This window comes from Rhinatrema bivittatum, chromosome 11 (genome assembly GCF_901001135.1).
Source record: "Rhinatrema bivittatum chromosome 11, aRhiBiv1.1, whole genome shotgun sequence".
NCBI lineage: Eukaryota > Metazoa > Chordata > Amphibia > Gymnophiona > Rhinatrematidae > Rhinatrema > Rhinatrema bivittatum.
The window spans coordinates 102,721,573-102,738,774 of NC_042625.1; the positions used below are offsets into that span (position 1 = coordinate 102,721,573).

The 17,202-nt window shown below is 41.1% G+C and overlaps 1 protein-coding gene across 2 annotated transcripts in view; it reads left to right on the top strand.

Moving 5' to 3' along the window:
- ELOA (elongin A) overlaps positions 1-16,876 on the top strand; it is a 111,285-nt gene extending 94,409 nt beyond the window's left edge. For both annotated transcript variants that reach the window (XM_029619953.1, XM_029619952.1), the window contains exon 11: positions 12,553-16,876. In XM_029619953.1, coding sequence (XP_029475813.1) covers positions 12,553-12,614 — 62 coding nt within the window. In that variant the 3' untranslated portion in view covers positions 12,615-16,876. The remainder of the gene's footprint in view (positions 1-12,552) is intronic.
- The last annotated feature ends 326 nt before the right edge of the window (positions 16,877-17,202 follow it).

The window sequence follows — 17,202 nt, forward strand, 5'->3', positions numbered from 1 at the left end:
AGAAAGTCCTAAGGACTGAAGTGGAGGACGTGTTCCGTGTGGTGTGATCAGAAGGCCCTAGATCTGTTTCCTGCCTCGGTTATCTTCTACGCTTATCGGAATGCTGGCTTGAAAACCAACTCCGAGTTTATCTGAGTGAAATTGAAGTTTCTCCTCTCTATTTCTTTACTGGCATGCTTGCCTTCTGACAGCTTGCCCTATCTAGGGTCGGGGTGGAGGATCACGCAAAAGCGGCTCCCCACCCATATTGCAGTCACAAGTTCTTTTCTCCTCTTTCAGAGGTGATCCTGTCAGTGCGCATGCGTTCGTTGGCAGACATTTCTGCTGGTCTGGCACGACATTAGCAGATGGAACAACCGGTTATTTGAAGCCATAGCTTTGATACTTAGTCTTGGTTGGTGGGATCATAAAGTTGGGTTTATTTTGTTGAATCTGCCGATTCCTCATATGTCAGATCAGTTGGCGTTTGCTTTAGCCGCTAGATGCGAGTTAGTATTCTGGTGGTGTTACATCGTATACTTTCCTGCATTGAGAGAACCCACTAAATGGGGACATTCACAGCCTATAAATATGACGACTTGCCCAGGTTTGAAAAAATGTGGTTGTGAAGGCAGTAGATGTTTTATATCCCGTTTTGTAGCTGCAGATAGTCTCTATCACATTTACTGTATGATGGTCCCATATATAATTTAGATGTTTTCCCTACTGTGAACTAAAATCAATGGGTGAGAGGAATGGGGAGGGGGGAGGTCATGGGGGAAAGTGGGATTATGAAAAACTGATTGTACAAACATGACACTGTTTATTCATGTATTCTGTTATATATTTGTGAAAGTCTAAAGCCCTGTAGGTTTATTGTTATTGAACGTCTGTTCTTCAGTTAAAATTGAATTACAAAAAAAAGGAAGACCAATAGGCATTTTGTTTTGTTCAGCAGATCTTGCAAAGGGGAAGGTGGCTTTGAAGTCCTCCTTCTCCAGGTGGATAAGCACCTGGATTATCTACTGAAGGGTTATCAGATTCTGGAAGCTCCTAGGGAGTATAGGCCTTTTCTTGGACACAGTATTCAGATATGGCTCTGGAGGACATTGGTCTTCCTTACATTCACTAAGCATTAGTACATGTATATGTTCCCAAGCTTGCTTTGTGTTCTTTGCAATTTAGTTTTGACTTTTATGAATGTTTTCTTGTAACCTGCTGAGTTTTGTAGATCAATGGGCTGCAAATTCTAAAAATAAATAAATAGAGATTACATGTACAACCTAAAGGAGATGCAGTGTTTGGAGCAAGTGTTCTCCAACTGCTTCCTGCCTGGGTTAGTAGGGCTGGGGTACTGGTGTAGGACGATAAGCAGAACCTTAGTCTTAACTACTAATTTCCTTGCCTTGAATCCTGCAAGACCTGTGTGGTGATTTGAGCCAGAGGTGAGTCTCTGTGCTGTAAACCTTTAGGTGTTTTCCTTTGCAGGAAGTAAAGGGAAACTACACTTCCCAGATGCCCTGGTAGTTAACCCCTGGAAGTGTTGGGGGCAGGGAAACAGAGGCGGTGTCTTCCTAGGGAGGAGTAGTCTAACTCATATAAAGAGGGGCAATTCAGGAGAGCTGAAAGGAAGGTGAGGAGGATGGAGAGGCTGAGGCAGAAGGAGAACAGTGCCCAGGCCCACCTTTATTCTAAAGCTGAGTCAGCCCTAAGATATCGCTTTCCCTTTTCACTTCTGTGCAGCAGTTTGTTGGATAAGAGTCTCTAGCACTGTTATGGGTTAATGAGAGGGGCTAGGTCTATTACTGAAGAAGCAAAGGTAGAAGCTTTTATTTAAATGTTAAGAGCACTTATTTTCGTTGTTGGGAACCAAGTAGGAATTACTATGAAGAAAAGGAAATGTTTTGGGGGTTATCAGTAGCTGTGTAAACGGGTTTTTGTATTAAACGATGGCAGCTGTGGAGAGTTGTAATTAGGGCCATGGAGCTGGCCTAGGGAGCCGCCCTTCTGTTAATGAGGTTTTCCCAGCACTGCTTTATATCTGGAAGAATCGGGAGTTACTGTTGTATTAGGCCAGATTTGCCTATATGTATGTGGAGGGAAAGCATAGTAGAGCCTAGAGAAAGAAGCTGCTTGTTTTATTTTAACTAATCATTGGTTTAAAAGGATAGCAAACCCAAGCTCACATTGATTGGGTGGGAATGTGTTTCAGGCAATACTTTTATGTTGTGTGTGACTTCTCTTCTGTGAAGTTTGTTTCAATAAACTCCAGAGCATTATATGAAGCTACTGCCTGGGTGTATAATACCTTATTTTAAGTTATGGCAAAAGGGTGCCCTGCCTGGAAGGTGAGGCTTACTTTTAGTATGGAATGAGTACAGACCTGTCTCAATCTCCTAGCTTTATGAGGACCTCCCCATATACGTAACTTTAACCCATAGCCTCCTTGCCTAAAGGTTACACTGTCAGCATTACTCGCAGGAGAAGCCTCAGTGCTGACTGCTGCAGCCGTCCTTGAGAATAAGCTTCCAAGCCGGACCTGCCACTACATCAGCTCAAAATCTTCCCAGAAACTCAGAGGCTGTGATTAATTTGTCCCCGATTTAAAATCCTTGGCTAGGGGATCACGTGATGCGGTGAGCCGGGCAAGTTGCTCCTTGCTCAGCTACGGGTATTCCCCCCCCCCCCTGAAACCGGGTCTCCCCAGCAAAATTTGGCTGTTTTAGACTTACTGTTTAGCGAACTACTCATCTAAACTGCAGCGTTTCAGAGTGAGCACATCGCCGCGGGCGGGAATGCCCAGCAAACCGGTGAGAAAAGAAAAGAATAAAGCAGTCGAGACATCCCAAGATGGCGGACGTACGGGGAGGCCCGGAGGGAGGGGGGCTAGATGAGCAGGCGATCGCCCATCTCTCAGCAGCGGTAATAACGGGACTTGAACCAAAATTTGTGGGGCTTACTGAAAACCTCCAAGCGGTAAAGGATTCGATAGGGGATGTGGGTCGCAGACTGGATATCGTAGAAGGAAGGATTTCGGCCGCGGAAGAAGAGCACATGGCGCTGGTAGCCCGGGTCACAACGCTTGAATCGGCGATTAACGCTGCGGAGAACAAGCTGGAGGACCTTGAAAATCGAACCCGGCGGAACAATTTGAAGTTCCTGGGCATACCTGAAAGCATCCCAGACAGCGAGCTCAAAGATCTGCTGGAGGGCTTGCTGCCCAGGGTCCTGCAGCTTCCCGCATTGGAAGGCAAGCTGATAGTGGAGAGGGCGCACAGACTAGGCCCTAGGAGAGAGACGGCTAACTGCCCCCGATTGGTGATCGCTAAATTTCTAGACTGGATCCACAAGACCCAGATATTAACAGCGTTTCGGAAAACTGCAGAGCTCACCTTTAAAGGGAGCCAAAGTTATCTTCCAGGACTTTTCAGCAGTGGTGGCAGCCAAATGCAAGCTTTTTGCAACTACTTGCAGCTCCCTTTTCGCGAAGAATATACGCTTCGCACTCCAATTCCCAGCTATCCTGAAAGTCTGGAAAGATGGACAGACCTTACAATTTGAAGTCCCGGAGAAAGCAGGTGACTAGCTGAAGAGCCTGAACACCTGATCGAGGACCGGGAGAAGTCAGTGACCAGTTGGGGCCTGAGTATGATTGCCTAAGATCCTTCTAGGGTAAATGGCCCGGAGTTTACCTCTTGGATACTTGAGGAATACAGAGTTTCACAAGGACTCAGTTTTACAGTTCTACGTTGTTCTGTTTTATTTTTGAGCCTATACATTTTGTGAGTTATATGCTACTCCTGATGTTCAGCTATGAGCGGTTTTCGCCTGTGGTTGGTACCACTTACGATGCTGGGGGGGGTGGTACCCGACCGCATAGTACACAGATCTCTACCCTCGTTTTTACATGAGGGGGTGTTTCAAGATGGAGAAATTGGGGTCAGGGGGGTTGTGGGAGGGTTGGGTAACCAGATGGGTTGTGGAACTGTGCAAGGGGAATCTAGGGGAAGGGGATGGGTGGGTGATCTTTGACAAGGTTTGGTTTCTTACAGGGGGGGAGGGAAACACGTGGATGACTGCATGTGATGTGGATGGATATCTGGGTACCTTAGGAGGTAAGGGTGCTGGAGGCCTAGGCTGGGAGGTCATCCGGCAGAAGATGCATACTCTAGCTGGGAGGAGAATACTGGTGAGAGTAATAGGATAAGTAATATGAAAAGGTGGAAAAATTAAATGATTTCTTTGCTTCGGTGTTTACTGAAGAGGATGTTGGGGAGGTACCTGTAATGGAGAAGGTTTTCATGGGTAATGATTCAGATGGACTGAATCAAATCACGGTGAACCTAGAAGATGTGGTAGGCCTGATTGACAAACTGAAGAGTAGTAAATCACCCGGACCGGATGGTATACACCCCAGAGTTCTGAAGGAACTAAAAAAATGAAATTTCAGACCTATTAGTAAAAATTTGTAACTTATCATTAAAATCATCCATTGTACCTGAAGACTGGAGGATAGCAAATGTAACCCCAATATTTAAAAAGGGCTCCAGGGGTGATCCAGGAAACTACAGACCGGTTAGCCTGACTTCAGTGCCAGGAAAAATAGTGGAATGTGTTCTAAACATCAAAATCACAGAACATATAGAAATACATGGTTTAATGGAACAAAGTCAGCATGGCTTTACCCAGGGCAAGTCTTGCCTCACAAATCTGCTTCACTCTTTTGAAGGAGTTAATAAACATGTGGATAAAGGTGAACCGGTAGATGTAGTGTACTTGGATTTTCAGAAGGCGTTTGACAAAGTTCCTCATGAGAGGCTTCTAGGAAAAGTAAAAAGTCATGGGATAGGTGGCGATGTCCTTTCATGGATTGCAAACTGGCTAAAAGACAGGAAACAGAGAGTAGGATTAAATGGGCAATTTTCTCAGTGGAAGGGAGTGGACAGTGGAGTGCCTCAGGGATCTGTATTGGGACCCTTACTTTTCAATATATTTATAAATGATCTGGAGAGAAATACGACGAGTGAGATAATCAAATTTGCAGATGACACAAAATTGTTCAGAGTAGTTAAATCACAAGCAGATTGTGATAAATTGCAGGAAGATCTTGTGAGACTGGAAAATTGGGCATCCAAATGGCAGATGAAATTTAATGTGGATAAGTGCAAGGTGATGCATATAGGGAAAAATAACCCATGCTATAATTACACAATGTTGGGTTCCATATTAGGTGCTACAACCCAAGAAAGAGATCTAGGCGTCATAGTGGATAACACATTGAAATCGTTTGTTCAGTGTGCTGCGGCAGTCAAAAAAGCAAACAATGTTGGGAATTATTAGAAAGGGAATGGTGAATAAAATGGAAAATGTCATAATGCCTCTGTATCGCTCCATGGTGAGACCGCACCTTGAATACTGTGTACAATTCTGGTCGCCGCATCTCAAAAAAGATATAATTGCGATAGAGTATAGAGAGTGCAAAAAAGGAGTTTTTCAGAACAAAACTAGAAAAATCATTGCATAATCCCCGAGAGCTTTTTAGGATTGTTAATAATTTAACCAAATTTCCATCTAATGTGGCAGGACTGTCTGAAGACAGATGCAATGAAGTCGCTACATTTTTTAAAGAAAAAATAGACTTACTTATTTCTAGTCAGAACAGTGGCCCAGACCAAGAAGTTAGGTTACCTTTAAAACCTGATATAAAGTGGGACTCATTTGATACTGCCTCATCACTAGAGATTGAATCGCTGATAAAAAAAAAACGTAATCTGGCTAAACATCCAATTGATCCGATTCAAGTTTGTAATCTCAAAACAATTGCTAATACTATAGCACCATTTATTGCTGATATCGTCAATGCATCACTATCAGAGGGAATCGTCCCTGAAATTTTAAAGAATGCAATAATTAAACCTATCTTGAAAAAACCTACTTTGGATACCACTCAATTGAAAAACTATAGACCCATCTCTAATTTGTCATTTTTAGCAAAAATAATGGAAAAAGTAAGTCAAAAACAACTTGATGATTATTTGGAAGTCAACAACATTTTATTTCCCAACCAGTACGGTTTTAGAAAGAATTTTAATACAGAAACTCTTTTAAATGCTCTCATGGACACAGTGTTAAGGGGTTTTGATAATGGTAAAAGCTATTTTTTGGTCCTTTTAGATTTGTCTTCTGCCTTTGACACTGTGGACCATGGGGTTTTATTGAAACGGCTTACTGAAATTGGCATAGGAGGCATGGTACTTCAATGGTTTACATCTTTTCTTAATAACAGGTCTTTTTGTGTAAAAATCAATAATGCTACCTCTGACAAATTTGTCTTTCGGACCGGTGTTCCGCAGGGTTCTACATTATCAGCCACTCTTTTTAATATTTATGTTTTACCTATATGTCACTTTTTAAATGGGCTTGGTTTAACATTTTATTTGTATGCTGACGATATTCAGTTTTTAGTACCTATTGAAAATTCAGTAGAGGCCACGTTAGAAATCGTTAAAATGTATATTTTTATCTTTAAAACAGCTACTTCAACACTTGCATTTAGTTCTGAATATGGACAAAACTGAAATTGTGCTTCTTGAACGCAAATGTCATGTTAAAAGTATTCCAGATTTGATGTTAAATGCTAACACTAAAATAAGTCCTGTTTTTTATACTCGTGACTTAGGAATTATTATAGACACCGAATTTTCTTTTAAAAAGCATATTGCCGCCAAATTGAAAGATGGTTATTTTAAACTATTAACTTTAAGAAAGTTAAAGCCGTTTTTAAATTTTAAAGATTTTAGATCTGTTTTACAGACCCTGATTTTTGCGAATCTTGATTATTGTAATTCTTTATTACTTGGCTTACCTGTTTCAAATATTAGACCACTACAGGTCTTGCAGAACGCAGCAGCACGTGTTCTGTCTGGTAAACAGAAATGTGACCATATTACCCCCACATTGATCAAGTTTTATTGGCTTCCAATCCAATATCGCGTACAATATAAAGTGGCCTGTTTAATCCAAAATGTTGTACACGGGGAGCGAACGGAATGGCTGAATACATCTCTACGCCTGCACATACCTCAGAGAGACCTGAGATCGGCTAATAAGGGCTTGTTATCAATTCCCAATATTAAATCGGCAAGGCTTACACAAGTGAGGGAACACGTACTGTCTGTCGCTGGAACAAAATTGTGGAACTCCTTACCATCATCCTTGAGGTTATGTACCGAAAAAAAACAATTTAAAACTGACCTCAAGACTTGGCTTTTTAAATGTGCTTTTACCGAATATGAGCTTCGAACACCAAATAAGGAAGATCTGAGTAAGATACAAATAAGAAACACCAGTTATATCACTGGGCTGAGTTTTTTTACATGGTTTGTCTGATGTTTGTTCTGTTTTTGAGTATTTGTTTTTAATTTTATATTTTATTTGACCTATTTTACTTTTACTGCCTTTAATAACTAACTTATTTCATACTTTTAACAGTTAGTTATTACTATTTATAAATGTACTGTATTTATTACGTTTTATACTCTGTAAACCGTTGTGAAGGCACGTCTGATGCGACTGTATAGAAATACAATAAACTAAACTAGAGAAGGTACAGAGAAGGGCTACCAAAATAAGGGGAATGGAACAACTCCCCTATGAGGAAAGACTAAAGAGGTTAGGACTTTTCAGCTTGGAGAAGAGACGACTGAGGGGGGATATGATAGAGGTGTTTAAAATCATGAGAGGTCTAGAATGGGTAGATGTGAATCGGTTATTTACTCTTTCGGATAATAGAAAGACTAGGGGGCACTCCAAGAAGTTAGCATGGGGCACATTTAAAACTAATCGGAGAAAGTTCTTTTTTACTCAACGCACAATTAAACTCTGGAATTTGTTGCCGGAGGATGTGGTTAGTGCAGTTAGTGTAGCTGTGTTTAAAAAAAGGATTGGATAAGTTCTTGGAGGAGAAGCCTATTACCTGCTATTAAGTTCACTTAGAGAATAGCCACTGCCATTAGCAATGGTTACATGGAATAGACTTAGTTTTTGGGTAATTGCCAGGTTCTTATGGCCTGGATTGGCCTCTGTTGGAAACAGGATGCTGGGCTTGATGGACCCTTGGTCTGACCCAGTATGGCATTTTCTTATGTTCTTATGTTCTTAATATCAGGATCTGTTCTTGGAATGTGGGAGGGCTAGGCACCCCTATCAAAAGACAAAAAATTCTAAGCGCCCTACAGCGTATAAAAGTAGGAATAGCTGCGATTCAAGAAACACACCTTACCGCAGAGGAATCTAAGAAGTTACAAAGAAGCTGGGTTGGACACTGTTTTTTTACGCCTGCGGTGGGAAGAAAGGCAGGGACAGTGATACTAGTACATAAAACAGCACGATTTGACCTAAAACAACAAATAGCGGACCCAGACGATCGCTACATCATAATCATGGGCAAATTGCAAAGTAAAGATATTACCATTTGCTCGGTGTATGCCCTGAATAATTATGATCACAAGTTTTTTCAAGACCTGATTGGCAACCTGATATCAATTATGAATGGGCCCCTAATATTGCCTGGTGATTTCAATTGTGTCCGAGACCCAAGTATGGATAGATCCCACGGCCAACAGGGAGGAAGTGGTCGACAACCAAAAGGGATAACTTATCTATGTCAGGAACTCCAAGCTTTAGATATTTGGCATACGTTGCATCCATCAGAACAGGACTATACACATGTCTCTAGGGCCCATGCGACAATGTCCCGGATTGACTACGTTCTCATCTCGGATTGTTTGTTCCCGAGAATAGCTCAGGCACACATAGGGATTATTGAGATATCAGATCATGCACCCGTATGGATTGACTTGAAGGATGATAATCGGGAGGTGGGTGAGCGGCTGTGGCGATTTCCCGGCCAGCTAGCGGATGATACAGAATTTAAGCAATTTTTACAGGAAAGATGGGGAGAATATGAAAGACACAATCAGGCACACCACACTGACCCGATTCTATACTGGGAAGCCAGTAAGGCAGTTGTGAGGGGGGAAATTACCTCCGCCTTGATTGCAAAATCCAAGGCTCTATATAAATCGATCTTAGCATTAGAACATCAGCTAGGGATAGCTAAACAGCAACTAGCACAACATAATGACAGCCAGCATAGGGCAGCTTATTACGATACGCTGCATACCTTAAACGCCTTGTTACATACTAGGGCTCAAAGAGTAATGCAGACAGGTGCCCATAAATTATTCAGATTCGGAAACAAAGCTGGGAAGCTACTAGCCAATATGGTCCTCCTCCATAGGGGGAAAACGTATATAGATAAGTTAAGAAATGATAGGGGCCACCCACTTACCTCGGGCAAAGATGTATGTGCTCGTTTTAGGGCATTTTATGAAACGCTGTATAGTGAGGACAGAGTAGGGGGACGGGCAGAAGAAGACATATTCTTTGAGTCACTCCAAAAACCCAAACTATCTCCAGAACAGCTGGAGAGACTAAATTGTCCTATACAATTGGGGGAGTTGGCTTCGGTCATTAAGGAGAGTAAACGAAATAAAGCCCCAGACCCCGACGGCTTAAATGCCGAATATTATAAAATCTTACTACCGCAAATTGGAGACTCCTTACTGAATTTTTATAGTAAAGCCCAAGAGAATAAAGGTTTCCCCAGCGGTGTTACAAGGGCGTTTATTATAGTGTTGGAAAAGCCAGGGAAGGAACTTTCATCTCCGGCCTCATACAGGCCCATTTCCTTACTAAACTATGAAGCCAAGGTATTCGCTAAAATTCTAGAGAATAGATTAAGTACTTGTTTCCCCCACATCATCATGTCACAACAGGCTGGTTTTGTTAAGGGGAGAACCATCTCTGCCAATCTAACATCCCTGATTCTAGCCATGGAGGAATGTAAGAAACAGAAGATAAAGGCTATGATAGTAGGATTCGACTCAGAAAAGGCTTTCGACAGGGTGTCGTGGCCTTATCTCTTTTCAGTATTGGAGAAATATGGTATCACGGGAGAGATAGTTAATGGTATTAAAATGTTATATCATAATCCTAAATCAGCGATATTGGCCAATGGCAAGCTTTCAGAGGACTTTCAGCTGTTCCGAGGCACCAGACAAGGTTGCCCTTTATCGCCGTTGCTTTACATATTATCGAGTGATTCCCTTTTACGTAAAATAGCTGAGGACCCACAGATAACTGGGTTTGGGAGTGGAGACCAAGAGTTTAAAATTTCAGCATTTGCAGATGATGTCATGGTCTTCCTGACTAACCCCCAAAAATCTCTCACGAGGGTCTTAGCTTGGCAGCGACTGTTCGGCTCCTTTGCGGGCTTAAAGATAAATACGGATAAGTTGGAAGCTATGGCCCTAGACCCCTCTATACAGGGAGATTGGGAAGGTACTTTCCCCCTGAAATGGGTGGACTCTGAGATGCGGTATCTAGGGATACGCCTTCCGAAGAATATAGAGAGCCTACACACAGGGCGAATATTGATCCTCTCCTCCATCATATGGAAGGAAAATTAAGGCTTTGGACAAAGCTGCCCTTATCCCTGTCGGGAAAAATCTACTTACTAAAGATGATGGAGCTGCCGCACTGGCTGTATGTGTTACAACAAATTCCCTTGTGGATAACGAAAACAGAACTTACTCGCATACATAGAGCAATTTGCCAGTTTCTCTGGGGTGGTAGACAGGCTAGGCTAACCCTCCAAACCTTGATGTTGCCTAGAGATCAAGGAGGTTTGGTGTGTCTGAAATGGAGGGAATACAATCTGGCTTGTATACTACGCCATATCTGTGACTGGATACGTGAGACGTCTATATGTACACCATACAAGTCTATATGTGCCTGGTTATCCCCACTACGGCCCGTAAATCTCCTCCAAGTCGCAGGGGTGCAGTTACCGAGTAGCACTAGGCACAGTCAGCTTTTGAAAATTAGTCGCCTTGCTTGGCGGTATCTAACTAAGATAAAATGCGGGATGACATCTATATCCACGCCCTATCTTACGTTCATAGGGAATCCAGGGTTTATGGATGGTAAGGAATCTATAGTTTTTCAGTAAATGGGCGGCATTGGGTTTGACCAGTGTGTATCAATTTCTAGATCTTGGGCAGGGAGGAGTATTGGGTTTTCAAGCACTGCGAGAAATGTATGGGTTGGATAATAAAGATTTTTACGGATATTTACAAGCTAGACACTACATAAACTCATTGAAATTAGAGTCCCCCAACTTGCAGAGATTTGGGGTTCTGAGGGCTTTTTTTGATGTCAAGGGGCATAAATCAAACTCCTGTGCTACTTTTTCCAAACTGCTTCGCGATATATCCCCCAAACTACCGCACTCCTCACTATACAAGGCAAATGGCAAACCCAAGCCAATATCCATCTAACGCTAGAGGATGTCGTTAGTATACTAAAGGGATGTTTCCTTGTATCTGAAAATGTTAGCTTAAGGGAGGTGGGGTTCAAAATTCTACACTGTATGTATATGGCTAGAACTGGCATGTATGCAGCCCGACTTTGTGACTCAGATTTATGTTTAAAATGCATGGAAGAGTCTGGTTCCTTTTTCCACTGTATTTGGTTGTGTAAAATTATCCAGGGGTTCTGGGATGCCATTATGCTAGAGATGGTATGAGCTCTTGATCTCTCCATTCTGAAGGAACCTCGAATCTGCCTTTTTCGCCTATTTGAGGGCCCGTTGGACGCCTTAGCCGAAACTCAAAAACTATTCCTTAGTAAGGCCATCTTGGCAGGCATACAAACTATAATGGCAGACTGGACGACTGATGCTCATCCACAGATCGCTCAATGGAAAAACAGGTTGGATAATATGCTACAATATGAACTTATGACGGCACAAAGTCAGTCACAACGAATGCAACGCAGATGGGATGATATTTGGAGTGGATACTGGGCTTGGATCCCACAATTTAAAAAAGACCTTATACAAGAAACTTGGTCTCAAAAGGTATACAGCCTCTTCGAGGGCACCTAAGATGTTCTACTGACATAAACATGCACATGAAGACTATACCTTGTCTCAAAGAGGGAGGAGAAATGTAACTGGTATTGTAAATGTTAAGTTTCACGGTTGTTCATTTTATTCATGGAATATTTAATAAAGAAATATTAATAAAATTCTTGGCTAATGCAGAGGGTAAATTCTGTCTCCTGGGAGGGCCTTGAGGATTTGTGATGTCTCCTGTCTGTTTTTCTCCTTCTCTTTCCTTTCTGTGCTCTAGGGGATTTTGCAGGGTTCCTAAGGTTATCATACTTTTTGCTTTTGTCATTTGAGTCGAAACACAGGCAATTGCCTGACTGCATGGTCTCTAATACTAATGATGATGTCCCTGGAAAGTTGTTTCTCTCCTTCCATCTGCTGCCAGAATGGAACAAATCCATGCGTCAAAACTGGTCCAACAGGATTCAAAAAAAGAAAATTAACAGGGAAGACTAAATTTCTCCTTTTGTGCTTAGAGAAAATGTACAGAGTTCAAGAAGTGGGATGAGAATAAGAAACAAATAACATTTTTGTTCTTCTTTCTTTCTTTCTTTCAGAAATTGCACCGATGATGGCAAAGACTATCAAAGCTTTTAAAAACAGGTTTTCAAGGCGATAAGCTGCAGAAGGCAGAACTGTGAACTTTCTTTTCTGTGCAGGCAGGAAGGAGAAGAGCTTTCATAATTGTAAGCGCTCTTAAGGCTGCATCAGCAGTAAGATCACATGCGGGACAAGTAACCTGACAAGTTCCTCTTAACAATTTCTGATCTCCATTCCCAATTTTGTCAGCTTCCTCACTTTAAAAGTCAGACTTTAAAACATCTGAGAAGCTGTATAATTTTAGTTCTTAAGGTAAAGAGGTAAAGGTTATGTGAACCTCTTCAAATATAAGGAATAGATTTAATAAATGTTGCCTCAAATTTTATTTCTATTATCCCAGTGTTTTTACTTTCTCTTTTCTGGATCTCTTAACTCCAGCATCCATAGTGAGTCTCAGATCTGGAGGAATGTGCCAATACTTGTAAAATGGCCTCTAAATGCCATGGTTAATAGCACCTTTCAGCCACTTTTCCTTTTGGAGACCCTCTTAGCAAGAGTTTCTGCTTTTGGCTGGTGCCTTTTCTACCTCTGGGGATGCTGTGAAGCGCAATGCTATATAATGCTGAATACGCTTGATGACATTGGAACAGTATCAACAGAGTCATACTGCAAAATCTGTTTCTGATGCTTTGAGATTCTTTACACGGTAACAAATGTCATTCACCTTGTCTTTTTGTCGTCTTCTCACGTTTTACTTTCTACCTTTAAAGGAAAGTCATTTCTCTGAAAGAGGAAGGTTATTTTTTATCGTCTTTGTTGGCTTTAGAAAACACCTGAATAAAAAATTGTATTAAGCATTTTACTCCTTAGATGTTATAAATAATTTATTTAAAGTAAGGAATGTGCTTATTTTCGACAGATGCATAGCACAAGTTTTGTACCTTGTAAAGGTGTCTGTGTGACCCAGCATAGGTGAAGTGTGCTTTAGAGGCTTGCACACCAGCTTCTTTGTTGTATTTCACATACTTTACATAGCATCTAAACTTAATTTTCTATTTCGGTAGCATTTCTCACATTTCTTGTTTGACTGTTTCTTAGATCATATTTAACTTTCTTTCAGGTAAAGCTTCTGTTGTCTCTGAGGGCATTGATAGCAACTGACTGAGTTTGATGAAGTCACTTTGTACAAAGCGAATTGCTTAGTGCTAGGTAGGAATATTCAAGCCTGTCACAACGAGGAATCTTTTCCAACATCTATATTTTCATACCCAGCAGGCAGCTACGGTCATCAATTCCACCTTTCCTGTATTGATTGCTATGCCAGAAACAATGTCCGTGCCCTCTCTTCCTCTGCATAATACTCCTGCACAGTGCCTTGTAAAATTCTTCACATTCTGCTGTCTAAAAAAAACAAATTAGACATTTGATATTCTGCTTTTTACTAAATAGTCCCAAGGCAGATCACAAATCAAAATGCATTAAAGTAGCAGTTTGTTCCACTGATCTGTACAACATATGCTACACTTCCATTGTGAAAGAACAATTATAGAAATATTCCAAAAGTAATTAACAATTAAAAAAAAATCTGAAAGGCTTGATTGCATAAGTCTTCAAACCCCTTGACTCACTAAGTATCTAGCAAATAATGGGATAGTACAATTTGGGGACTGCTATTGGATTCGGTTCTGGGCTTTGGGTCACTCGAACATTCACTTCCTCCACTGTTGCTTTTGCTTTCTGTTAAGAATCCTTGTTCTGCTGGAAGGTGACTCTTCTCACCAGTCGCAGGTCTGTGGCAGACTGGAAAACATTTTCTCCAGGATCTGTCTGGCCGCTCTGCTGCAAAGCTTCCCTATAACACAATGCTGCTGCTGCCACCACCATGCTTTATAGAAGGAATGCTGCTAGCAGGCTAATGTGTTATGCTACAAACCCACCTCCCACGTGCAGATGTAGGGTCCCCATGGGAGGCTGTGCAAACACTAGGCAGCACATTATGTGGCTTCCTTCTTCCTGCCACCCAATACCAGGCCATATTTGTGGCGTAATCTTGAAGTTGTTGAATTGAGTAACATAGTAAGTTATAGCAGATAAAGACACAACTGGTCTATCCAGTCTGCCTAGCAAGTTGTTTAATGAAAATGTCCATACAAGCCTAGTCTCAGCCACATACCTCTCTAGTTCTTTTTGAACTCATCTTAAGCCCTGTGGTAACCTTCCACAGTATTTCCTTAACCCACAGCTGCTGGCTGGAGGGCTGGCCTGATAATGCCCTAGGGAATATCCAAATACATTGAAATATTCTTATTGCTTTCCCACAGCTGTATCTTTTGAATAATGTCATCCTGTTTGGCATGTTTTGACCTTTGCTTCAGGTTTGCTTCATACAATAGAAACAGCTTGATTCTTCTTCAGCACAGCAGGACTGCATGCAGGTGGGCTCTATTTAACTTATTGTTGGCTTTGTTAACGCAATTTTATTGAACTGGATCCATTTTGGGTTTGCTGTGAGTTATGCAGTCAAGAACTGTTATTTAAATTCTTAATTACTTTTGGAACATGTCTATAATTGTCCTTTCATGATAGACGTGTAGAGTATGTTGTGTAGATCAGTAAAATAAACGAATGCATTTTGATTTGTATTTTTTATACTGCAAAATGTGAAAAATACAAGGGTATGAAGATGTTTGCATGGCACTATGCGTTCTCCCTCTCCATTGCTGAAATAGGAGGGCATCCTAATTGCATGCTTTGTGAGGTGCATATTCTCTGGCTTTACCTAATGAGGTAATCTCTTCAGATGTTGTATGTCTAATTCAAGAGATGGCCGACCCTTCAAAACTTCAAATATATGGAAGCATTAGCAAGCAGTCTCCGTTTAGAGAGATTGCTCAATAGGTTTCTTTCTTGGGAATATAGAAAAATGACAACACAGGCTGCATAAGACATCTGATGACAGATACGCAAGTCATAGAAGAAATGTACAGTATAAAGGTCCAAAGTATTGTACAGAAACTCAAGACCATCTGGGCAGTGCACGGGAAGAAGAATGTGAGAAGGCAAGTTAGGGTGGGTGAGCACTCGTAAGGAATAGAAGCTGCAGCTTAAGCACTTGGGGACTTCAAGATCAAAAAGAGTTGAGGGAAGGAGAAGCTGGTTTAGGAGCAATAAGGTGTAGTTTAAAAAGATGAGCACATTGAGTAAGAGATTTTTGGTCTTTGGATGAAGCTCGCTGGGTTTCTTTGCTACATCAGCTGCATCCTCTTTATGTAACTGAAGTTCTGTTATATTTAAGCTTTCTTTTAACAGCGAGTCTTGTATATGGTGGTCCTTCATGTTAGTCTAGGACGATTCTAAATTTCATATAACTTATTGTTCTGGATTGGTTGTCTCTTTATATTCAGCTGTGACACTCCTGTTAGAGCGAGGTTAGCCCAGCACAGACCCCCCTGAGTTGTGGAGCTCATCTTCCCTCAGAACCTGGTCTGGCCAAGGAATGGGGCACTCTGCGGCTTGATTGAAAGCAGAAAAGGAGTAAATGTTTGACTCCAAAACCTTTCATTTAAAAAAGCAAAATAAATGCCTGATAAGTCTTTAGTTGCTATTGATCTTTCCCTGACTCTCCGGCCATGTGGCATCCTTGTTTCTTTCAACTTCTCATGCTAATCTTTATCGCACTCAGTTGCTGCTTAAGCAGAAGCACAGCCCATGCTGGATGAGCCTTAGTGCATTCTTTCTTCTTTCTTAAACACGTACATCTTATAATTCTGAAAATGTCATCATATTACTGTTTGAGTTTCAGGGATCCTCTCCTCTTTGCATGTTCATTTCCTATCTGCAGTCTTATTCTCCTGTCTCTTCTCCCCCAATCCTTGCCTCGACCGAAGGTGCATTTTTCCCCTTTGTAAAATTGACTTAATTGTTGGAAGTTATTACTTTTGCATTGTCTGACTAGGTTGGAAAGATTTAACACGTTTTGGGAATCATTTTAACTCTGGTGTCTTAGATTTTAAAAGCAGATGTATGATAGCATCCATATTTTATTTTACTTAGACTTTGTGGAGATGTATTTGGGTGTCTGTGTGCTACGTTACACTTTACATATTAAACAAAAAACAAAGCACCACAACTTTCCCACCTAAATGAAAACTTGGGTTGAAATTGCTGCAGTAATGTTAGCAGAAATGAGATAGAGGAGCCATGTATTTTTGAGTCCCCAATTATGTAAATACTTTTTTCTATGTTACTTTTTTGTGGTTAACTACCATGAAAAAAATTTTAACTAGGTAAATTATATGAAAAGAGAAAAAAATACATATCTTAATAAAAGCAAACACTGGATTATTTGTCTTGTGTCTTTTCTTCTCTGATTCTGAACAGCATTTTGCAAGTTAATGTGCAGTTCTTATGTCAGATTTTTCTGCTAGTGCTTACAGTATTCTACTGCAAATCAGGAAGACTCCTGGTACACAAGTTTAAATCATTTCTGCTTGTTACACAATCTGAACTTGGACAAGATACTTCATTTTCTTAACTGCCTGGTACTAGTATTCTTTCTCCCTTCTCCCATTTGGAAGTCATGCATTCCCTTCTGTGCTATATAAAACTAAATGATTACATATAAAGCTTTCCCCCTGTTTCACTTCCATTGAAGTGATGGCTCCTTT